Source organism: Typopeltis vanoorti, chromosome 1 (genome assembly GCF_054136105.1).
Source record: "Typopeltis vanoorti isolate ZY-2024b chromosome 1, IOZ_Tvanoo_1.0, whole genome shotgun sequence".
NCBI classification, from domain to species: domain Eukaryota; kingdom Metazoa; phylum Arthropoda; class Arachnida; order Uropygi; family Thelyphonidae; genus Typopeltis; species Typopeltis vanoorti.
The window spans coordinates 185,942,282-185,967,772 of NC_143549.1; the positions used below are offsets into that span (position 1 = coordinate 185,942,282).

The 25,491-nt window shown below is 37.3% G+C and overlaps 1 protein-coding gene across 1 annotated transcript in view; it reads left to right on the forward strand.

Moving 5' to 3' along the window:
* Positions 1-25,491, forward strand: part of roq (RING finger and CCCH-type zinc finger domain-containing protein roquin) — a 504,568-nt gene that overhangs the window by 253,472 nt on the left and 225,605 nt on the right. Inside the window, exon 11 of the mRNA XM_090405434.1 lies at positions 1,734-1,889. Within this exon, the coding sequence (XP_090261560.1) occupies positions 1,734-1,889 (156 nt within the window). The remainder of the gene's footprint in view (positions 1-1,733; positions 1,890-25,491) is intronic.

Sequence of the window (25,491 nt, forward strand, 5' to 3'; positions counted from 1 at the left end):
ACTTCTAGTTCATCTTCTGCTGTTCTCATCTCACTCAGTCCCTCTCGCATCAGTCTTTGCATTTTTTGTTAACCTGGATAATAAGTGATCACTCAGTATTTATTCCTTTGCTTTTGTTACTTCCTTACCATCAACATTTATTAAAGTTATTCTTCCATAATCATTCTTCCTTTTGCTTTTATGTATAGTGAAAGAACTCTTTGGAATTTCCTTTGTCCTGCTCAGCTAATTTTTTCTCATCTAATTTTGTCTTCCTCACTATGCTGGTCACCTATCTTGCTTATGCTTTGTTATGCATGGTTGTGGTGATCATCTAGCTTCTTACATTCCTTCCACTACATTTCTTTACAGCTCCTCCTTTTATTGATGCTATTCATCTAACTCCCATCAATTTATCCTAACTCTATAATTACAGCTGTGTACTTCCACATATATGTATTCCCTTCTGAATTGAAAATTCCATATAGTTGGTCACTTCCAATGTGGAGACTGCATTTCATGATCACTATTTACACATAACTAAGATGGCCCATAAATGAGTCATCTTGGTTATGGGTAAATTCTTTGATGCTCTCAATCCCGGAGATCTATGACTATTTTAGGTAATTATTATATATTAACAGCTATAAATACATTTCCTTCCATGTCCTTTCTTCCTTCCAATCCATGTTCCCATAGTTAAATCTCTCCATAATGATTACTTGCACTGTTCTCATTAATCTACTTAGGCAGTGCATGTAAGCCACATTTCTTTTTTGCTCCATTCTGGCCTTCAGCAGCAACTGACTATATATTTTGCCTTGCTGACATTTATCTCATACACTGCTTCACATGTTGTACTACTGCCTGCTTTAGCTCTACTCCCCGACAGTGTTCTGCTTTTGATTTTTACATTACTTCAGATGGCATTAACAAAACCCCTCCTCCAGTTCTCTTCGCTATCCCCCCTCCTTTTCCCAAAAGTACATAATCTTTTACATGATGCTTCCACAATAAAATCTTCATCTGTTAATCAGCTAATTTATATCCACAATTTTGGTCATTTTCACATTCATTGTGAGAATGACTAAATAAATGAATTATTGCTCTGTTATGAATAAATTAGATTTATTTATGAATCACAAAGGTACCATCAGTGCTGAAGGAGCAAACCATGTGAACGCAGAAAAACATTGGTGCTGTTTGGTTGGAAAGACCTGAATTTGTATTCTGCCAGTGAATTAGTGTGATAAACAGACATAAGTACACTTTGCTTCATGCCTTAATTTCTTTAGCATCATCATTTAGAAACCAAACAGCACAGGAAGTGGTTGCCATAATTGTTCTTCTAATAAGAACAAAAATGTGCAAATGAAAAAAAAAAAAAAAAAAAAAAATATATATATATATATATATATATATATATATATATTTTTTTTTTTTTTTTTTGAAATTCATTTGAATTATATAAATCTGAGGAATTTAATGTATATATTTTCTTTTGATAATTATTCTTTTTAATTATGTTGTATTTGATATCTTGTTGTGGAATATGGTCTACCGAGAGATCATATTTATTCCTTTGAGAAGGTATTCACTAAGAAATTCTCTTAAAACATTGTGTAACATGCCCATGATTATATGAGCCTTTAGAAGAAATGTTATTGCTATTTATGAAGGATTTATTAAGACTGTTCATAAAAGATTAACTGAAAAGCATACATTTATTTATATATATTTCATTCTAAATTTAGAACCTCGCATCACAGAGTCTTGCTGCACTTCAGCAACGTAGGAAGGAAATATTAGCCCAGTTGGATAGAACAAGATTAAACATCGATTCTAATAATTCCTCTCTTATAACATCTGAATTAACTGATAATGGAACTCGTATATCTAAAACATTAACTGTAAGTTTGTTGATAATTGTAGGTTTACTTTTGATATCTTAAGGTTTCACAACCATAATAGTTTCTTACTTTATTTTTGTTTTTATTTATTTTATAGCTGGGAGGAGACATCCATGTAACCTATTAAGGAATACGGAAAACCGACTGTGGCTTCAGACCTATCAATGTAAGAAGCATCAATGGAAAAAGAAATGGAACTAGCAGAAGAATTGGATAAGTACATGTGTTGAGGCTTAATTGGATAAGTATCAGATCAGCATGATGAAGAAATGAAGGCAAAAACAGGTGAGATCTTTCTAAGCAACAAATACAAAATGTTATGTTCAGGCAATAACAATAAGGAGTAGGATTGGTATTGAACACTAAATACAAGAATAATCTTCTTGAATGGCAAGCAATATCAAGTAGAGTGATATGGGCAAATATCAGAATGTGGAACTGGGATAGTTACTTATTTGGGCCTATGGAAGAAAAATTTCCTTTTATGTTGTGTCAATTAAAAAAATTGACACAACATAAAAGGAAAAGTTGATCTTTGTTGGAGATCTAAACAGCAGAGTAGGAAATGATTACCAGACTTATAGAAATGTTTTGGGAAAATTTGAAGAAAAGAATAAAGCTAATAATAATGGCAAGTGCCTGCTGAATATCTGTTCAGGACTAGTTATTACTAAAACTATGTTCCAACATAAAAATGTGCACAAATTCACATGGAGAGAAGAAGCAAGGAATAAGAAAAGTCTCGTTGATTATGTTATTGTTGACAGTGATGTTTTCCCATTGGTTCAGGACATAAGAGTATACAGAGAATTTGAAATAGGAAGTGATAACTATTTGGTTTCAAGCAGGATAAAATTAAATTTCATTTAGAAAAGAAGAGTGTGTAAGAAGCTGTAAAATGAATCAAAGTAGAGCAGCTTGCAGAGGTGAACTGTTGACTAAAATACACAAACATCAATTAAAGAAGAAATGAAAGTGTTTGAAAACAAGAACCAATCTATGGAGATTCGGTAGCAAACCCTGAACAAAACGTTCATTGATTCAGCCAGAGGTTGTGGTTAGATTGTAAGGATACAAAAATCAGAACTCCATGATAGACCCAGGAAGTTAAAGAAGCAGTCAAAGGAAAGAAGAAAGCATATCAAAGTTCTTGGCAAGTAAGTTAGCTGGTATTCTTAGCAAATTCAGAGAAGAAAAGTAACAAAGCAGAGCACTGCAAAACTAGCTGAACAAAAATCACGGAAAGACTTTGGTAACAACATAGAAAAAATATCAGGAAGGTGGCAAGATTTTTGGAGGCTATTGAAAAAAAAAGCTTAGAAATGGAGGGAAGAATACCACAAAAGGAACCAGATGATAAAGGTGACATGAAAACTGAAGATAAAGATATTGTAGATGTCTGGAGTAATTGCTAAATGAAACTAGCAGTGACAGCACAGTGGTAAAAAAACACTCGACAGGCATGCAATCAGGTATCCATACTTGAAGTAGAAAACACCATCAACAGCCTAAAATGTGGAAAGGCAGCTGGACTGGATGATATTTGACCAGAAATGCTCAAGTATGGAGGTATAAAAGTGTTATAGTGGCTGCACTGCATAGTTCAGAAGACCTGGACAGAGGGATGAATTTCTGATGATTGGAGTAGAGCTCTTATTGTACTCGTATATAAAAAGGTAAATAAAATTGCAGGTTAAAGTTAGAGATAATTCCGTACTCAGTGTTCCTGGTGAAATTTATGCAGATATACTTGAGAAATGGCTGAGAAAATTTATGGAGGAAAAGTTTAGTGAAGAACAAGCTGTATTCAGGCTAAATAGAGATTGTCAGAATCAGATTTTCACCTTAACACAAATAGTTGAAAAATCATCGGAATATAACAACTACACCAATGCCATCTACCACTGACCACCACTGGTATTTCCACAGGCAATCACAAACATCTATGCTCCTGTGCGGGATTCGAACCCACAGCCTTTCGGTTGGAGAGCGGATACGCTATCTACTCGACCAATCAGGTCAGCATTGGGGTCTTGATAGGTAACAGATTAATTTAGAGGAAAATTGTTGATTGGAAGTTTGTAATGATGTAACTCTTTTTGTGCACTATTATCATGATACTCTGTACAGTCCCTAATCAGGAATTTGATGATGATGCTTTATGTTATCTTTGTAAAAGTGAAATAATCAGATACTGCATGGAAGGAGATACATTGGTGTTGATGTGTGTATCGGGGGGGGGGGGGTGACAGGCAACATAACTGCTTTCACTTGATGCTTATTTTACAAGTAGCATTTACATCACAGTTACCAATGTTATAAATTCATTCATTTCAACTTTTAGTATTAAAAAAAATATACAGTGCTATCTATTCATTAAGCTTATGTTAAAAACAGAATGATATATATGTTGAATTTTTTCTTGACAATTATTCATAAGACTATTACACTTTTTTTATCTAATCTTTGTCAAGTAGCTTTATTTTATCCTCCTACATGTTTCGCCAATCTTTTTACCAGAAATTTGGAAAACTTTTATCAGATCATTAAACATCAAAGAAATGAACTTTCATAACAATTACGTCATGAGCCATAACGAATAAATCACGTTAACAAGACACGCACAATACCAATTTTTTTGTATGAATTAGAACCATCAGTTATAACCTAGTCTGTAACCTTCATTTTAGCTTACTAGTTTGTATTCCCTGAGGATGCCAATAGAAAAAGATTGGCGAAACATGTAGGAGGATAAAATAAAGCTACTTGACAAAGATTAGATAAAAAAAGTGTAATAGTCTTATAGAATGATATATAGTAACAAGGTTTCACAATGCAACAGTTTTAGTGTGGTATTTGTACACCTCACTTTATTTTATATACTTCTATTAATACTGCTTATGTTGCCTCCATTTGTAAAAATAAGAAGAAAAAAAAATTTAAGTTGCTTAATTATCCACCATACTGGCTATGACATGTTTGCATGTTACTAATTACATGGATACAAAGTGTCCATTGAAATTAAAATAAATTTTGATGCCATGAAATGATAACGATGGAAAGCATAAATTATCTGATATATTTCATGCACATGGCTGGCCATACAGATAGTTAAGAGTCATTAGCAATATATAATTCTAGGTTAACTGGCATGTTTGTTTTTAATGTTGCACCTACTGGAATGCCAGAGAAGTAAGCATTGAATAGAATTATCTGCAGTCAAAAATTAAATTGTATATTTTATCAGTGAATTTAATTAATCAAGTTCAGCCAAGGAGTACAGTTTATTGTCAAATATTAAACACGACATCCCTATCCCACTTTGGTGGTCATTCTTAAATTTATCATTTTCCTCATCATCAAATTCCTGTCATGTACCCTCAAGGGGTGCAGATTTTTGAAATTTCCTCTTTTTCTGTCACATCGCATTAGACACCTTTCCTTCCATCTCACGTTTCCAAAAATAAAATTGTGCAAATATAGTAAAATTTGTAGTTAAAATTATTATTAGTAGTACTAATAGTAATGCTTTGGTTATTGTTAAACTGTCATATATTTTTAAATCTTAAGATAAACATAATTGGTTTCTGTTTTGCATTTTTTTTAAAAATCTTTTTCACTCAAAAATAGCATGACTATTTTTAATACATTTTTAAACAGTTGCTGTTTCTTATGTAAAAAAAGTCTACCACTTTCTAAGAAAATGTGTTAGCTTTGTGATATATCATAATAAATATTTGTCACAGTGCTACTTTTGCCGGGCTTTCCTCTCTCTCTAATTGGATGAAGCTCAAGGCTGACAAATTGCCACATGACCACACAAACACAAATCTTCAAATTGTCCTTGTTGTTGTTCAATCCTTCCCACATCTGCATACTAACAAACTCATAGTCACTATACCATTTAATCGGTTAAACTTTTCAATTTAAATAAACTGAAAAGGTTAAATGATTTAGTGACTATGATTTTGTTGGTGTGGGAATTTTCTTGCTCAAATAATATTATCATTACTTGACACCTCCAGGGAGCCCATTGACTCATCGAGGGAGGACACCTGCTCTACAACTCTGTCTCCACCACTCAATCCACCAACTCAACAAACCACAACTAGACCAATGCCATCTACCACCCACCACCACCACTAGTAATTTCAGAGATAATCACAAACATCCATGCCCATGCTTGGATTCGAACCCGCAGCCTTTTCATTGGAGAGCGGATACACTGACCACTTGGCTAACCAGGCCGACAGGGGATTAAGTATACAATATTAATTCTAAAAACTTTGACTCCTTTTTAACTTTCCTAGATGACATCAGTAGAAATTGACAGTTCTAATAACATGTTTCACAGTTAAATATAAGCAAAGTTTATTCGTATGAATCTCAAGTTACAGTTCTTAAAGTTTTATTGTCTAGAACATGATCGCTATTGTAAGAAATAGGTAACTTTCCTGTTTTATTTCTTTTAATAGTCATGGTTGCAGTATTTGCCTCTAAAGGGCTTCTTGTTAACATCTCTTTATGGGAGTGTAATGCTTTCTCTCCAGATGTTTCTGCTAACATTTGTAGCACTTGATCACTGATCCAGTCCATTGGAAAATGTCTTCCTTTTTATTTCTTTCTGACGGAATGTTTTTTGATTTTTGTTCAATCTGCAGTGTCAGTTATCACTTGTCTCCATCAACTCCTATAGTTTTTCATTCATTTCAGATCCCTACCATTGCTATTCAATAATTTTTCATCAATCTTTCACAAGCTTATGTGACCCTCACTCACATAAGATTGTGGTAGCTTATATTACATCTCTTTATTTTTTTCCTACTTATTTAACCTCTAGTGAACTAGAGGTTAAATAAGTAGGAAACCCTGCTTTAGAGACCAAACATAGAACTTTTTAAACCATGTCAGGAGGGTGAATGGTTTCATACTGGGCAGTGAAATTCATTTGCTACCTAAAGGCTTTTACAAATATCCATGCCCTTGGTGGGATTTATCTTGGTTTAGTCAACTGTATAAGGAATGATAATTTGAAGTGATTCATGATGATGAATGATAGTTTTGAATCATTAGCTGGTAATTCAGTCTGGCAGTATGCATTACATACATACATACTGCCAGATGTCTGATATTTATATTTTGTGTAAAAATAACCAAACTTTTGCCAACTTCATTATAAGAAGGTTTCATTTTTAAGAGGATATGTTAACAAGGTATGTCTATATTTTTGTTCCAGAAATGCATGCAGCAGGTTTACAAAAACTGTCCCATATTTGGTTACCCAACCCACCTTTTTTTTTTTTTCCCACATGACAGTATTATAACACCCACTCTTTCTCTTAAAGAACACCCCACTGCTCTCTCTCAGTGACAGCTTCCTATTCACAGAACTGCAGAGCAGTTACTTCCATTTCAAAAACAAACACCATAAAATAAATTTATGTACTTCAGTCTTTTCTGTTATTAAAACTTCTTTAAAGCATTTTTTCTTCATAATTTTTTTATTTTAGTAATGCAACATTCTCCAAATTAGACATTGCAATATAATGTTGCTTTTACTAATGATCTCTGTCGATCTTGTTCTTGGTTTGGTAGTAAAGGATAAGACCTTAGTAATAGATGAAGCCTGTCTGGATAGTGACTCTCACACCTAATGCAAGATATTTACATACCTAAAAAGGGAGCATGCTATACATTATATGTGATAAGGAGCAACTTTATATGAAATTGACTGCTTACATGGCTATCCTGGTCAGAATGATATTTCACATGCAAACTTTTGTTTTTTTTATGCTTTCATAAAAATTAAGATGAATACATGAAGATTTAGCATATAATACAGAAAACAAATATCATGAGGATAGCAAAATGTTCCACAACTATTGAAAAAAGATTTAAAATGAGGTAGGAAATACCATAAAAGGAATCAGCAGTGATAAAAATTACATAAAAACTACAGGAAAGGATATTTTGGATGTCTGTATCGATTACTTCAGAAAAAAAAAGAAGCATCAAACTATAGAACAGTGGTAGGAAACATTCGGGATGCCACTCTCTAGATCAAATCCTAGATTGCAGTAGATCTCCAATGGTATCAATCTGTAAGAGGGGAGTTCATTCTTATTTCTCTTTTATAGTATTATACACACAGAACTTCTCTCTTGACTGTTTCATATTTCTCCAATCAAAAAAGAAAAGCCAAGAAAATATTTGGAAAGAACAAGTGAGGGGTTCAAGCCAAATACTGGTTGTTAAGTCTAGTTTAAGAAAGATAGTTGAGCAATCATGGAATATAACAAGGATCTATTTCAGTTTTGTAAATCAGGAAGAAGTATGAAGAGATGTCATGGGGCTTGTATGGTGCAGATCAGATGTTCTAATTAAAGTATGTTCAGAAAGTCAGGGTTCATGTAAAATGAGGTGGAAAGTATGGTTTTATCTCATCTCTACTGTCATATGAAATCATCAGTTTTCTACCTAATTTGAAGGACTTTTATGACGGATTAGTAAGCAAACATTTTGTAACAAGTGGAAGCAAACAAAGTTTCCTCATTAAGTATCTTCACAACTGGGGTGCTTGTATATAGAAGCTAATGACTTCATATCAGAGGATTAAAGTAAGAATATAATTTCTTGGCATCTTTAATTTATAGTATAACTAAGTGAAAAAAAAAACAACTTTGAAAATCTTTGACAAAGTCCACATTGGCATTACATACTAGAAGTGAGAATTGAGTGCATTGGTTTTGATCATCTCAACAGGAATGTTATTATAAATGGAGTGTCAAATTACCCTACACTTTCTTGGAGTGACCCTGAGGTGATCCTGGCTGGTAACTGACTATATGAGGACTTCTGTAAGGAAACAATATATGTGGCATGATATGTGCTCTGATGATGCTGATTTGAAATTCAGCAAAACATAAGCATTTAATAAAACATCTTTTGATAAAAATTGTTTGGTGTTGTTAATACCGTTAAAAATAAGTCATGAATAACTGCCAACACCTAAGTTTATCTGTTAGATTGATGACTTTCTACCCTCATTTCTTTCACAGCATTGTTATACAATGCTCATTTGCATGATCCAGTGCAAGACTTCCAATTTTATTTATCATGTAACAAGAAAAATGAGCTGCCATTGATTGTTATTGTTATGGTAGTTTACTTGAAACAGAATCTTGCACACTTCAAAAAAATAAGTTTTTCATATCATGCATGCATTTAAATTATAGTCATCATTTCCAGCAAATAAATTTTATAATCAAATCAGTGTATTAATTTAATTCAGTATTAACTTTTACACACATATATATATATGTTGGATGCCTAAGGGTCAAAGCTATATAACTTAGAGGAGACCTCCACATACCCTTTAAAAGAATACGGAGAACCTACCAGGGCTTCTGACCTAATGTCCAATCCTCACCTTCTCGTGGTGCACCCTGTTGGGTATCTACTTGGATACTGAACGAACGAGGATGGGCTGGCAATTTGGGATTTAGCCGACCAAATTGTATTCTTATTGGTTAAACCAAAATAAAAAATGATGGTACAACATGACAAAATTTCATGCCGGCTGGGGCGTCGCCCGGTTAAACAAGGCCCCTGTTGTTTTCGCCAGGGAACCAGGGCGAACAGCGAAAAGTCAGCTACTGGAACAAATCTGAAAACAAACCTCAACTCAACATCACCAGAGTTAAAGATCGGTACTATCAACGTAAGAAGCCTGAATGGCAAAGAAATGGAGCTAGCTGAGGAATTAGATAAGTACCAGATCGACATAATAGGGGTGATTGAAACAAAAAAGACAAAAACTGGTGAGATTTTGAGCAATAAATACAGAATGTTATATTCAGGCAATAACAATCAAGGAAAAGGAGTAGCCATAGTATTCAACACTAAATATGAGGCTGATCTTCTTGAATGGCAGGCAATCTCAAGTAGAGTGATTTGGGCAAATATCAGAATGGGGAACTGGACAATGAGACTTATTTGTGCCTATGGTCTCACAGAAGGTTCTAATAAGGTAAAAGTGGAGAAATTTGTTAATGCTTTAGAGAAAGCAACTGACACAATGAAAAAGGAAAAGTTGGTCCTTGTTGGGGATCTAAATAGCAGAGTAGGAAATGATTGTGAGACATACAAAAATCTTTTGGGAAAATTTGGAGAAAAGAGCAAAGCTAATAATAATGGCAAATACTTGTTGGATTTCTGCTTAGGACATGGACTGGTTATTACTAACACCATGTTCCAACATAAAAATGTGCACAAATTCACATGGAGAGAAGAGGCAAGGAATAAGAAAAGTCTCATTGACTATGTTATTGTTGATAGTGATGTTTTCTCCCTGGTGCAGGACACCAAGAGTGTACAGAGGATTTGAAATTGGAAGCGATCACTATTTAGTCTTGAGCAGGATATAATTGAATTTCATATTGAAAAGAATGACATGTAAGAAAGTTTTAAAACGAATAAAAGTTGAGCAGCTGTCAGATGTGAACTGTAGACTAAAATACACAAAGATTATTGAAGAAAAAATGAAAGAGTTTGAGAACAAGAACCAAACCTTCGAGATTCATTGGAAAGCCTTGAAGAAAACACTGATTAATTCAGCCAGGGTGAGGTTTTCTGCAAGGATAGAAAAATCTGAACTCCATGGTGGACACAGGAAGTTAAAGAGGCAGTGAAGGAAAAGAAGGAAGCATATCAAAAGTTCCTGGCAAATAAGTCAGTTTGTGCTCTTAGAGAATACAGAGACAAATACAAAAAAGCTAAACAAAAGTCATGGGAGAACTTTGGTAAGAACATAGAAAATAAATATCAAGAAGGTGGCAAAATATTCTGGAGGTTGTTGAAGAAGCTTAGAAATGGAGGAAGGAGTTAGAGATGATAAAGGTGACATAAAAACTGGAGAAAAAGATATCCTTGAAGTATGGAGCAATTACTTTGAAAAATTGCAAAATGAAACACGCAGTGATAGCACACTGGTAAAAACACTCAACAAGCGTACAGTCAGGAATACATATCCATATTTGATGTAGAAAAAGCCATCAAAGGGTTGAAATGTGGAAAAGCAGCAGGAGTAGATGATATTCAACCAGAAATGCTGAAGTATGGCAGTATAAAAGTCTTACAGTGGCTGCACTGCATAGTTCAGAAGGCCTTGACAGAGGGAGGAAATCCCAATGATTGGAGTAGAGCTCTCATAGCACCCATATATAAAAAGAGAAATAAACTGAATGTGAGAATTACAGAGGTATTTTGCTACCGAGTGTTCCTGGTAAGATTTATGCAAGTATACTTGAGAAATGGTTGAGAAGAATTGTGGAAGAAAAGCTTGGTGAAGAACAAGCTGGTTTCAGGCCAAATAGAGACTGTCAGGATCAGATCTTCACTTTAACAAATAGTTGAGAAAGCATGGGAATATAACAAAGATCTATATTTAAGTTTTGTTGATCTGGATAAGGCATATGACAAGGCACTAAGAGTGAAGCTATTCAATACGCTACGGTTATATGGTGTTAATGGGTCATTATATCAAGCAGTACTTAGTCTTTATTCGAGTTGTAAGTCAGTAGTTAGAATTGAAGGAAGTACAAGAAGATGGTTTAATGTTAAATCTGGTGTGAGACAAGGATGTACATTATCCCCCTCTGTTATTCATTATCTATATCAGGGGTTGGTGAGCCGCATGCGGCGCAAATGTACATTTTGGGCGGCCCATAAAAGGTTGACCATACTTACATGGCATGTGTCCCATATGTTGAATTATTTAAATAATGCATTTTATAATATGAATAATAAATTAAAAATAAATTTATACCTATACCTCTTGATATTGCCATGCAACTTGGTGCGAGTCATCATGATTGGGATTAACAAAACAACTTCATCCGACGAAAACAGAGATTTTGACCCACATTAAAGAACGCATTTTCATTAGAAAATATCCAAAAATTTTATCGATGCTTGCCAAAAAAGCAGGGAGACACACATATTGCGATGCATAATCTATGTTACTTTGTTTTTACGTGATAATAATTCTTCATTGAGTTTCATTTTCAAGCTTGTTTCATATCTCGTACTTTAAATATTTCTGTTTTTTAAGACATATAATAAAAATTGATAACTGAAATATTTTTTTCACTTACTATTTTCGCTTAATTAAATGCTTGCAGCCTGATTATTAAAAATAAAAGTTGATTGTGGCCCACGAGTCTGAAAAGGTTGCCGACCGCTGATCTATATGGATCACATTTTGAAGGAAAGTTGTATTAAACATGATATCAAAATTGGAGCTGTTAATGTCAGTTCTTTGTTTTATGTGGACAATGTTATACTTCTAAATAAATCCGCTACAAGTCTGCAAGATTTCCTGACTAAATTGAATAACTGTTTTAATAGATATGGTATGAAAGTCAGCAATAAAAAGACAATGAAAATAGGCATAATCGTTGAAAATGTCAACTGCATTGTGAATGGAGAACTTGTGGAACATGTAAAACATTTCACCTACTTAGGCATGATTTTTAGTGAAGATAGTAAACTATAAAAATGGAAATAGACAACAGAATCAACAAAGTTGGTATGGTAGGAAGTCAATTGAATAAATTCATATGGAATAAGTGAAATTAGTCAGAACACTAAATTAGCTGTATACAAGACAGTGTTCAAACCAGCTTTAACTTACGGATCTGAGAGCTGGGTCAGAAGTAAAACATTTGGCCAAAGACTAGAGACCGCAGATATGAGAGTCCTGAGAAAGATTAGAGGTGTGAACAGATGGCATCAATGGCAATATCATATTAAAAATGAGTATATTAGGAAAGAACTAGACATTCAGCATTTAGGAATGCATTAGTAGAGCTAATCTCAGGTGGTATGGTCACTTAAACAGAATGGGCGAGGAAAGATTAGCAAAACAAGTGTTTTCTGCCAGGTTTGCAGGAAAATGACCCAGAGGAAGACAAAGATATAGATGGATTGATACTGTAGAAAGTGTCTTAGATGATGGAAATATAAGATCTGATAATGTTGGAGTCTTGACAAGGAACAGACTGATTTGGAGGAAAATTGTGGATAGAAAGTTAGTAATAATGTAAATTTTTTCATGTAGTACTATCGTATCCTGTATACCCCTTGAGGGCACATGGCAGGAATTTGATAATGATATATATATATATATATATGTAATAGACAATCTATTATTTAAAAAAAAATGATTGTGATTTTCTCACAATGATTTCATTAACAAAAGAATTGGTAATTATGAATATAAATTTAAAAAATTCGCACAGGTTAATTCAATACTGTAGTACTATACATCTTATTCTTTAAAGAGTAACTGTTAACTGTGTGCACAAATGTAATATAGTATTATCCTAAGCTTATTTTCACAGCTCACAATATGAAGTAGCTGAGATGTAATTAAATACCTGAATATTTTGTATAATGAAATACTGCAAATAATTTTAAATAATGTTATTAAAAAAATCATGCAACTGAGTAAGTCATGAAAAGTGAATCTGGCTTCGCAGTGAGTGCTGTGTACTTTGTGAGATGTGAATTTTGTTTTTTGTTGTTTTGCTATTTGTCTTTCCTGTTAAATTATTGTTTATGGATAATTTATATAAATTCATCCTTCATTATGAACAATAAATGAAGAAAAGTATGCTGATACATTAGGGTTTTTAAATTTTTTTTATGGCTAGTAGATTTAAATTGTATTTCTAGAGCCCTGCTCATAGTATCTTTAACCCTCTTCCCTGTTGAAACGTGATGAGGGATCAATGATAAAAACATTTGGAACAAGTCATAACTTGTTCAACAGCTTAAGCATTAAAGCAGACTTCACATCATCAATACTTAATGGCGATGTAGTAAGCACTGACTGAGTATGATGGGTAAATATTGACCACAGCTGGGTGACATTGAAGCAGTGCTTGAATGCACAGTTACATTGAAAGCATTTATCAAATGTGATGACTATCCCTCTCAGCTGTCTTGAGTGGACATAATATCACCTTTATTGGAACTGCACATGTTCTAATGCAATCTCTTAAGAAATTTACATCAGGATAAAATACAGGTAACCCTCATATAACGCAGATATTAGGTTCATAGAAATGCCATGTTATATAAATCGCATTATGTGAGACTCAGATTACATAGAAAAAGTAGGGGTTATGTTCCAAAATCGTTTTTTTTTTTAAGTTATATAAACAACAATAACATATCCAATGAAAAAATATTTTTATTTAATTCAAGTAAGTTAAGAAAACATATAAATTGTTATCCCCAATACTTTTTAACATCTACGTGTATGATCTACCTCATACCAGATCAAGCAAGTGTATGTATGCCAATGACCTAGCGATCCTGCATCAGTCCACCTCCTTTACCAACCTGTCTGGGAAAGAAGTACACACACACTAACATTATAGACATCCAGCTAAACTCTACCATGGGCACAATTAGTGGGACAGTGAGAGGCACCCGTCTCTCCTGGCTGCCTGTTCTATTTAACATTGCTCCACCACACATACGGAGAACACAAGCCTCAATTAAGAAATTTAATAAAGCAGTGAGCAACCCACTCCTGCCCCTACACCAGACTCTCATAAACCCCCCCTAGTCTTCACCTCAAATCTAGAAAGCCTCTCTGGTCCATGGACACATTCTCTTCAGCTGCGCTGCCATCAATATCTGATATATCGGAGAGAATACTGGTCCAACAATCTCCCAACAAACGGCTTCGTGGTAGAAGATCCCTGTGCTCCGCAGCCTGGTTTTGATCTTTCTAGGAAGATTTGGTCATCAATAAAAAGGATCAGAACTAGTCAGGGCAGAAGTGGCTACCTTCTCCATAAATGGGGGCTGTCAAATCACCCTTATTCTGATTGTTCTCCTGTGGCTCAGACGGTTACTCATATTGTGTACGACTGCCCAAGACGCCAATTTCATGGTGGTGGCCTACAGGACATCCACAAGGTGACGGATGAGGCCTTGAATTGGCTTTCCACCCTGGACCTTGACCTGTAGTTGGTATGGTGGTGGCGGTGGTTATGGAGGAAACAGAAGATCACGGTCCCGTCTCACCACGAAGACATTATTCTCGTAGTCACTCTCATAGTATCAGCAGAACTCCCCCCCCCCCATGTTAGAAGATGATGATTATTAAACCTCGGATACAGCTACATTTATGTTGTGAGAACATGCAGCCTTGTCATACTTGTTGCAGCAGGATGATAATTGGCCCCGGCTTGATTATGACAAGTTACTTTTGCTTTAAAAAAAAAAAAAGACTTAGAAAGCTGGTTGTGCCTTTTATGCAATGAACTTTCATATGTTAAGATTTTCATCATTTCTTTCTGGAAATTGTTATTGTACTTGGGGTGCTTAAGGGTCAAAGCTGTATAACTAAGAGGAGACCTCCACATAGCCTTTAAAGGAATGCGGAGAACCGACCAGGGCTTCTGACCTAATGTCCAATCCTCACCTTCTCGTGGTGCACCCAGTTGGGTATCTACTTTGATACTGAACGAACGAGGATGGGCTGGCAATTTGGGATTTAGCCGACCAAATTGTATTCTTATTGGTTAAACCAAAATAAAAAATGATGGTACAACATGACAAAATTTCATGTCATCTGGGGCGTCGCCAGGTTAAACAAGGCCCCCGTTGTTTTCGCCAGGGAACCAGGGCGAACAGCGAAAAGTCAGCTACTTTAACAAATATGGAACAGCTACTGGAAAACGTACCCCAACTCAACATCACTATAGTTAAAGATCTGTACTATCAACGTAAGAAGCCTGATTGGCAAAGAAATGGAGCTAGCTGAGGAATTAGATAAGTACCAGATCGACATAATAGGGGTGACTGAAACAAAAAAGACCAAAATTGGTGAGATCTTTCTGAGCAATAAATACAAAATGTTATATTCAGGCAATGACAATCAAGGAAAAGAAGGAGTAGTCATAGTATTCAACACAAAATACGAGGCTAATCTTCTTGAATGGCAGTCAGTCTCAAGTAGAGTAATGTGGGCAAATATGAGAATGGGGAACTGGACAATGAGACTTATTTGTGCCTATGGTCACACAGAAGGTTCTACTAAGGTAGAAGTGGAGGAATTTGTTAATGCTTTAGAAAAAGCAACTGACACAATGAAAAAGGAAAAGTTGGTCCTTGTTGGGGATCTAAATAGCAGAGTAGGAATTGATTGTGAGACATATAAAAATATTTTGGGAAAATTTGGAGAAAAGAGCAAAGCTAATAATAATGGCAAATGTCTGTTGGATTTCTGCTCAGGACATGGACTGGTTATTACTACCACCATGTTCCAACATAAAAATGTGCACAAATTCACATGGAGAGAAGAGGCTAGGAATAAGAAAAGTCTCATTGACTATGTTATTGTTGATAGTGATGTTTTCTCCCTGGTGCAGGACACCAGAGTGTACAGAGGATTTGAAATCGGAAGTGATCACTATTTAGTCTTGAGCAGGATAAAATTGAATTTCATATTGAAAAGAATAACATGTAAGAAAGTTTTAAAGCGAATAAAAGTTGAGCAGATCTCAGATGTGAACTGTAGACTAAAATACACAAAGATTATTGAAAAGAAAATGGAAGAGTTTCAGAACAGGAATCAAACCTTGGAGATTCAGTGGCAAACTCTGAAGAAAACATTGATTGATTCTGCCAAAGATGCATGTGGTGAGGTTGTGTGCAAGGATAAAAAAATCAGAACTCCATGGTGGACACAGGAAGTTAAAGAGGCAGTTAAGGAAAAGAAGAAAGCATATCAAAAGTTCCTGGCAAATAAGTCAGCTTTTACTCTTACAGAATATACAGACAAATGTAAGAAAGCTAAACAGTGTGTAAAACTAGCTAAACAAAAGTCATGGGAAGACTTTGGCAAGAATATAGAAAATAAATATCAATAAGGTGGCAAAATATTCTGGAGGTTGTTGAAGAAGCTTAGGAATGGACGAAAGAGTGCTGTAAAAGGAGTTAGAGATGATAAAGGTGACATGAAAACAGGAGAAAAAGATATCCTTGAAGTATGGAGTAATTACTTTGAAAAACTGCTAAATGAAACAAGCAGTGATGACAGCACAGTGTTGAAAAACACTGACCAGGCATGCAGTCAGGAATACATATCCATACTTGAAGTAGAAAAAGCCATCAAAGGCTTGAAATGTGGAAAGGCAGTAGGAGTAGATGATATTCGACCAGAAATGCTGAAGTATGGTGGTATAAAAGTCTTACAGTGGCTTCACTGCATAGTTCAGAAAGCCTAGACTGAGGGATGAAATCCTGATGATTGGAGTAGAGCTCTCATAGTACCCATATATAAAAAGGGAAAGAAAACTGAATGTGAGAATTACAGAGGTATTCCCTACTGAGTGTTCCTGGCAAGATCTATGCAAGTATACTTGAGAAACGGTTGAGAAGAATTGTGGAAGAAAAGCTTGGTGAAGAACAAGCTGGATTCAGGCCAAATAGAGGCTGTCAGGATCAGATCTTCACTTTACGACAAATAGTCGAGAAAGCATGGGAATATAACAAAGATCTGTATTTAAGTTTTGTCGGTTTGGAAAAGGCATATGACAAGGTACCAAGAGAGAAGCTATTCAATACGCTGCAGTTATATGGTGTCAATGGGGCATTATATCAAGCAATACTTAGTCTTTATTTGAGTTGTAAGTCAGCAGTTAGAATTGAAGGAAGTACAGGAAGATGGTTGAATGTTAAATCTGGTGTGAGACAAGGATGTACATTATCCCCTCTGTTATTCATTATCTATATGGATCACATTATGAAGGAAAGGTGTATTAAACCTGATATCAAAATTGGAGATGTTAATGTCAGCTCTTTGCTTTATGCGGATGATGTTATACTTCTAAATAAATCCGCTACAAGTCTGCAAGATTCTCTGACTAAATTGAATAGCTGTTGTAATAGATATGGTATGAAGGTCAGCAATAAAAAGACAAAGACAATGAAAATAGGCAGAATCATTGAAAATATCAACTGTGTTGTGAATGGAGAACCTGTGGAACAAGTAAAATCAGTTACTTAGGCACGATTTTTACTGAAAATGGTAAATTAAATATAGAAATAGACAACAGAATCAGCAAAGCTGGTATGCTGGGAAGTCAATTGAATAAATTCATATGGAATAAAAGAGAAATTAGTCGGAACACTAAATTAGCTGTATACAAGACAGTGTTCAAACCCGTTTTAACTTATGGATCTGAGAGCTGGGTCAGAAGTAAAACATTTGACCAAAGACTAGAGACCGCAGATATGAGAGTCCTGAGAAAGATTACAGGCGTGAACAGATGGCATCAATGGCAATATCATATTAAAAATGAGGATATTAGGAAAGAACTTGACATTGTCAGCATCCAAGAATGCGTTAGCAGAGCTAATCTCAGGTGGTATGGTCACTTAAATAGAATGGGAGAGGAAAGATTAGCAAAACAAGTGTTCTCTGCCAGGTTGGCAGGAAAAGGACCCAGAGGAAGACCAGGATATAGGTGGATTGATACGCTACAAAGTGCCTTAGACGATAGAAATATAAGATCTGATAATGTTGGAGTCTTGACAAGTAACAGACTGATTTGGATGAAAATTGTAGATAGGAAGTTAGTAAGGATGTAAATTTTTATGTAGTACTGTTATATCCTGTATACCCCTTGAGGGTACATGGCAGGAATTTGATGATGATGATGTTATTGTACTTTTCACTTACTAGTTTCATGTAGCCATAAGCATAAGTAAATCATCATCAAATTCCTGCCATGTACCCTCAAGGGTTGTACAGGATATGATAGTACTACATGAAAAATTTACGTCGTTACTAACTTCCTATCTACGATTTTCCTCCAGATTAGTCTGTTACTTGTCAAGACTCCAATATTATCAGATCTTATATTTCTGTCGTCTAAAGCACTTTGTTCCGTATCAATCCACCTATATCTTGGTCTTCCTCTGAGTCGTTTTCCTGCCTACTTGGCAGAGAACACTTGTTTTGCCAATCTTTCCTTGCCCATTCTGTTTAAATGACCATACCACCTGAGATTAGCTCTACTAAAGCATTCCTGGATGCCAACAATGTCAAGGTTCCCTAATCAAGTCTTCCCTAATATCCTGTTTTTAATATGATATTGAAATTGATGCCATCCAACTGTTCATGCCTCTAACCTTTCTCAGGACTCTCATATCTGCAGTCTCTAGTCTTTGGTCAAGTGTTTTTACTTCTGACCCAGCTCTCAGATCCATAAGTTAAAATTGTTGAAAGTTTATTTTTCACTTGGTTAGAGTATAATAAAATTAGTTTAATCCTTTATCCAAGTGTGAGCAAACAAAGTTTGCACCTGAAAGTATCTTCAGGACTGGGGTAAGGTGGTACAACACCAGAGCACCTCGTTGCAAAGGTGGAGCAAGACACCAACACTCCTATCTCAGTATCTCCTATAATGCAAAACCCATCTCCTTGCGGATATGATAAATGTTATGCATTAAGGGAAGGGCCACTACCCAGACTAGTTTTGTCCTTTATTAAGGTAGAATGGGAGTTCATGTCTCTCATCATTGGCCTTTGGAGAATAAAGCATGCTGAGGGTCAGCAGACAGTAAGAGAGGAGTATGATGTAAGATAGAGTAGGATAGTAGGAGGTAAAAGAGGCCTCAGTCAACCTGTTTAGCCTTATTAGGGTAATTGGTCCGTAACACATAATCTCCATTTATCTGTTTATAAAAAAAAAAAGTTAAACATAGACTTTTATCTAGGGTTCGCGTATGATTTTATCCAAATTAATAATTTACTTAGAGGATCTTTTTGTGTTACTAAATATAATATCCTTATTTGTATTCCGGGTAATTAAATTTTACTGCTGTTATTGAGAAACTGAGGACTTATGGTCCGGACTAAATCTATGAATTGATCATAGAGGTTGAACTTAAGGTCCAAAAAAAAAAGAAAAGAAAAAAAATGATTTTTTTTTTTAATACATTTAAAATATAAATTTTATTATTTAAATTTAAAAAAATTCAAATAATAAAATAACAGGACTTAAGGTCTGGTGAGTTGAAATGAATAGGGACTTATAGACCTGGTACCATTGGGACTTAGAATTGGGTAGAGACTGGCTCGGGAGATGCCACTCGCAAGGGGCGCCACCACCTCGCTTTAAGCCTTTGCAGCCCGGGTTCTCAGCTCTACCCCCCTTATTTGGAGTAAAAGAAACCGTGCCAGTGAAAGCTTTGTGGCTAGGGTAGACTAGGGTAGTGGTTATTCTAGGTAGTGGTTATTCTAGGTAGACTAGGGTAGTGGTTATTCTTTTTCCTAGGGGGGGGGGGGGGGTTCTAAAGAAATATACAGGGCTTGATGCGTCCCTGTATAAGAAAGCATATTGTCGGTGGTTTGCAGTATTGATTCACAAATTTAAAATCTCCTGGTAAGTGCCTTTCTTGTACAAGAAATTTGGGTAGGTAGAAAAAAATCTTTCCTTATTCTTGCATACATTAAATTTGCGTCTCGTACCTGGGATTTTTTCGGTACCTTCCAAATATGATATTTTAACACGTTGATTAGGAAGATAGCAAACTTTTGGGTTTTTTGGACTGGTGGGGGGGGGAATTGTAGCCTTACGACCTCTTCTACTGTCAGCATGGGGATTCCGAATGCTGTGCTGAGTGTCCGCCAGATGCTTTGGGCTGGTGGGCAGAAATAAAAGAAATGGTCCACCTTTTCCACGTCCCGGCAGACATCGCAGAAGGGGTCGCACGGGCTAGGTACATACCTGGATTTCATCTGTTTCACCGGGAGCCGCCCGTAGGCTATTCTCCAGGCTAGATCTTGATGAAAATCTGTCCCCAGCTGTTTTTGATATTTCTAAAGAGAATTTCATTATTTGTCCTGAGATTGGGTGTATCACGCCTGGAAAGTTGGAAGAAATCCCAGTATACTGCTTTGGGTTTGTGTGTGAGGATTGCTATTCCTCTGTCTCTGGGTGTTGTGATCGATTTAACTAATGTACAATACTACTTGGACCCCCCCCCCCCTTGAGCGGGGTCCAGCATAGTCCGTGATCCCAAAGAGTGGGAGGAAAAGTCCTATAAAGTATCTAATTAGCAGGCCAGAAATGTGGTTGGAGTTTAAGGCCTTCCGTATGGTTTTGAACGTGTTTGCTTGTAGCAAGCTTTTGTGATTGGGCAGAGCGTAACCCCCTTCTTCCTGTTTGAGTTGTAGGTATTCTTTCTTTACTTCCTGTTTTCTCCCATTCCAGAAGAAATCAATGAGTTCTTTTGATAATTTATTTTCTTGTGACAGTGTGATGCCTGTGATGTTGACAGTGTGCATCAGCATTGGGGTGACGATTGTTCTTATTACTGTCGCTCTGCCATGAAAGGAATAAAAGGTTGGTTTGAACAGCCTTATCCTGTCCCCGCTTGTCTCCTGCAATTTTTGGATTGGTAGTGCTAGGGTGTCTGAAAAAGGCACGCATAGTATTGTTAGGGGCTGTGTCTGTAGCGTTAAACCGTAGGGAAGTCCAGTGCTATGGAAATTTCCAAAACTTTTGATTTTAGTTTTTTGTGCGTTAACGCGAAGACCACTGACTATGCTGAACTTTTGCAGCATGTGCAGATAGATATAGATGGACTCAGAATCTCTGAGTGTGGCCACTACATCGTCCGCATATGCTACTATTTTGCATTGTCTGGAGACTTAGGGCAGTGGAATACCATTAATTGCGGGGGTGTTATCAATTCTTTTGATTAGGGGTTCTAATATTAGGGAGAAGAGAAGGGGCTTAGCGGGCAGCCTTGCCTAACCCCTCTCTTTATGCGGATTGGTTCTGTCAGAAACCCATTAATAGATAGTTTGGTTGTGGCTTCCACGTAAATGTTTTAATGGTACGCCGAAGTCTCAGGCCCACGCCTGTTTTTTGGAGGATGTTCTGCAAGTACCTGTGGTTGACGCTGTCAAACGCTTTCTCCAGGTCGGTGGAGAGAAGTGCCAGGGGATATTTTTTTTCCTTAGCCAGTCTGATCAAGTCTCTTAACAAGAAGAGATTGAGTTCCATAGATCTACCGGGGATCCCGTAGACCTGTGAGCTTGTTATTATATTTTCAATACCGCCCTTAAGGCATGTGCAGATAATTTTTGCAAAGATCTTATAGTCTAAATTGGTTAAGGAGATTGGACGCCAATTATTCGACAAAGTCCGATCTCGGTCTTTCTTGGGGATAAATATGGTATAGCTCTTAACGAATTCCTCGGGGATGTTTCCCGAAGTGAGGAATTCGTTAAAGATGTTTATTAATGCTGCCACTGCAAATTCCCAGATAGATCTATAGAATTCTATCCCCAGTCCGTCTGGCCCTGGGGTCTTCTTTGTTTTCATCGTTTTGCACGTAGCCTTTATTTCGGCTGCAGTTATCGGCCTGTCATGCAGGGCATTAAGATGATCGGGAAAACGTGTTGCGTCCCACTCACTGAAGTCATCTGTGCCCTGCTGGTCAGAGAAGATGCCGATATACTGCTGATGAAAGTGACGGAGTATTTCGTGTGTTGAGTGTAGAATCTGGCCGTTCTCTTCGATCTGGTAAATCGTTTTCTCGTCATTAGCCACCACCCGTTGTTGGTTGTAGAATGCGGCGGAAGGTGTTTCCAAATTTCTGAGATAGAGTCTCGTTCGAAAATCGAGGTCCTCGACTCTACTCTGCCGCTCTTGCTGCAGCTCTATTTCTACTTGCCTGATAAGATGTCCGCAGGGAACTCCGTTCGTTTGTCCGGTACCAGCCGAGTTCCCTTTAGAGATCCCTCAGCCGTTTGCGTTGTTGGTAGGCCCTTTCGTGCCCACATTTTTGGAATAGTTCCCTAGCCTGCCACTTGAAGCTCAGCCAGTTTTCCCAGTCCCAGTTGGTGTTTGTCCATTTGTCACAGAGGTTCTGTAGCTGGTCGCTAAAAAAGACTGGGAAAGGTGGGAGGAAGCCTCCAAGGACCTCTGGCTGTTTCCATAACCTCTGGGAGCGTGATTTTGAGTATGACCATTTTGTGGTCGGTTGTCATGTTGTGCACTGAGGTGCGACGTATCCTCTGAACATATTGTTCCAAGTTTTGGGACTCATACACTGTCTAGTCTTGTCGCTATCTGGCTGCTGCACCATGTAGTTTCTACTTTGGAGGGGTTATTCCGCCTCCAGATATCGACGAGATCAAAATTTATACAGCATCGTTTTAAAGCGTCAATGCCACCAGTTCCGGTGTTTGGATTCCCACCGATTTTGTCTAGACGTGTGTCTTCCACACAGTTCCAGTCTCCTGCAACTATTAGGTGTTCTGCTCCCAGGAGATAGTTTTCAAGGGCAGAGAAGAGACCAATTCTGTGGTGTGGATTGTTCGGGGCGTAAACTGCAGCAAGTCGGATGGTACAGCCACCGTACTTCCAGTCCACCGTTACTAGGTGTCCTGTGGCATATTTTTGGACATTGAAGAACCCCCCTGCGATTGGGGGGTGAATTAGTATCCCCACCCCTCGCGAGTGAGCGTCCCCGAAGCACCAGTAGCTGGTGACCGGATAGCTTCTTGAGAAGTTCTCCACGTCCCAGTGCTTATAGAAATGGGTTTCTCGTATCAGGAGGATATTGATTTTGTGTGTTAACATTAGCCTCCAGACAGCGCTTTGCGCAAAGGGGTTGCGTAGTCTGTTAGTGTTTAAGGTTGCGATTTTAACTTCCATGTTGGTGTTAGTATGAGGGGGGGCGTTATCTGTTGGTTGTTCTATGCAGACCAGTTCTGGTTCCTCGTCGGTGCTGGTTGCACATTCCGCACCTGAGTCAATGACGAGCCTGTTTGGGGAGTCCCTCTCCCCTTCGTCTTCAGAGTGTCTATTTCGTGGACTTCTGGTTCTGCCAGTTGATCCCTTACTGGGGGTAGACTCTCTAGCATTGTTATGTCATTGTCGAGGGGCTTTGTGCCTATTGTTTCACATCGACATGTAGTGTGGGTATACTCTGTCTCGTTCTCCGATGACATCAGGCTGCTTTGTTTCGCTTTTTTCTTTTCTTTTGATTCCGTTTCTCTTGTGCGCTTTGTTGGGGCGCTGGGTGTGACTTCTTTCTCTTTCCTGCGTGTTTCATGGTTTGCCACCTTGATGTTGGCAATGTTGTCCTGCATATGGCGGCTTGCCTTGGGTATCTTTTGGGTTTTTGTGGAAGTTGTGTTTTCCGTTGATGCTCCCTTTTCAGCCTGTTGTCAGGCTTCCGGATGGGTGTAGCCCTAATCGGTGTTATGGTCCCTCCAATTGCTTCTGAGAGTGTCCTGTTTGGACATGTGTCCACTTTGTGGGTCAGATCCCCACACTTCAGACAAGGTTCTGTACAGCTTTCTATTTTATGTTTTGATGCTTTGCAATTTCTGCATTGTCTTCGAGGGCAATCTGCCCCAAGCTGTTCCTCCGAGTTACATCTAAAGCACTTTCTTTTCACACCCGGGTAGTTGATCATTACCCTCGTTCCCCCCAAAAAAACGAAGTTGTCTCCTGTTTCCTTCCTTTATAGTCTGCGTGCTCAATTGCTTTAATCTCGTGGATTTCCCCCCATTGACTAAAGAATTTCTTGACTTCAGGTTCGTTCTCTAGGTATTCTAGTGGAAACCTGGTTATTTTTAGCATTTTGCGTAGGCTCCCTACTAGAAACGGTCTGATTGTTTGTCCACAACAAATGAAACCCTCGAATAATTTTTTTTGTTTGTTCGTTTTTGACCACTATTTGAAATCTATTGTTCCCGTAAGGTATAAAACGGTATATATTTTCAGCCCTACTGTCTCGATTAGAGCTCTCGCTAACGCTCGCTGATCTACGGGCTTCGTGAGCTCGATACCGAGCGTCCTAGTTCTGGCCAAAAAATGCGACATGGTTACAGAAATTTCTGACTACTGGCTGTAGAAATGGGATGTAAGGGAGGGCAAGATCGAGGAACGTTGGGCGTTCCTCGCCGCAAACAAAACGATACCAGAATAGACGGATAAAACAGGCAATAAAAAGAAAAGAGGTCTTACCAAAGCTGGGGTACTACTGTGGAATCTGAGCACGGAGCTCTCTTTTCGGGCCGTTGAAACTGGATCTTCTTGAGAGGTAGACTTTGGCCAGAGCTTTCTCGGGGGTCCTTGGGAACTGTCGCTGGAATCCGCTGCGTTCTGCCGATGTCAATATTGAGGTCTCATCAGTGGGAGCCAGGCCCAAGTGGAGATATCAGGCAGAAGCATTAGGTCATCTCTACCTATAGGAGTTGCTAAATGGTGTGCCACCCTTTTTTAATAAATTACTCTAGATTTAGAGAAAGATGTTGAAAGTTTATTTTTCACTTGGTTAGAGTATAATGAAATTAGTTTAATCCTTTATCCAAGTGTGAGCAAACAAAGTTTGCGCCTGAAAGTATCTTCAGGACTGGGGTAAGGTGGTACAATACCAGGGCAACTCGTTGCAAAGGTGGAGCAAGATACCAACACTCTATCTCAGTATCTCCTATAATGCAAAACACATCTCCTTGCGGATATGTCTAATGTTATGCATTAAGGGA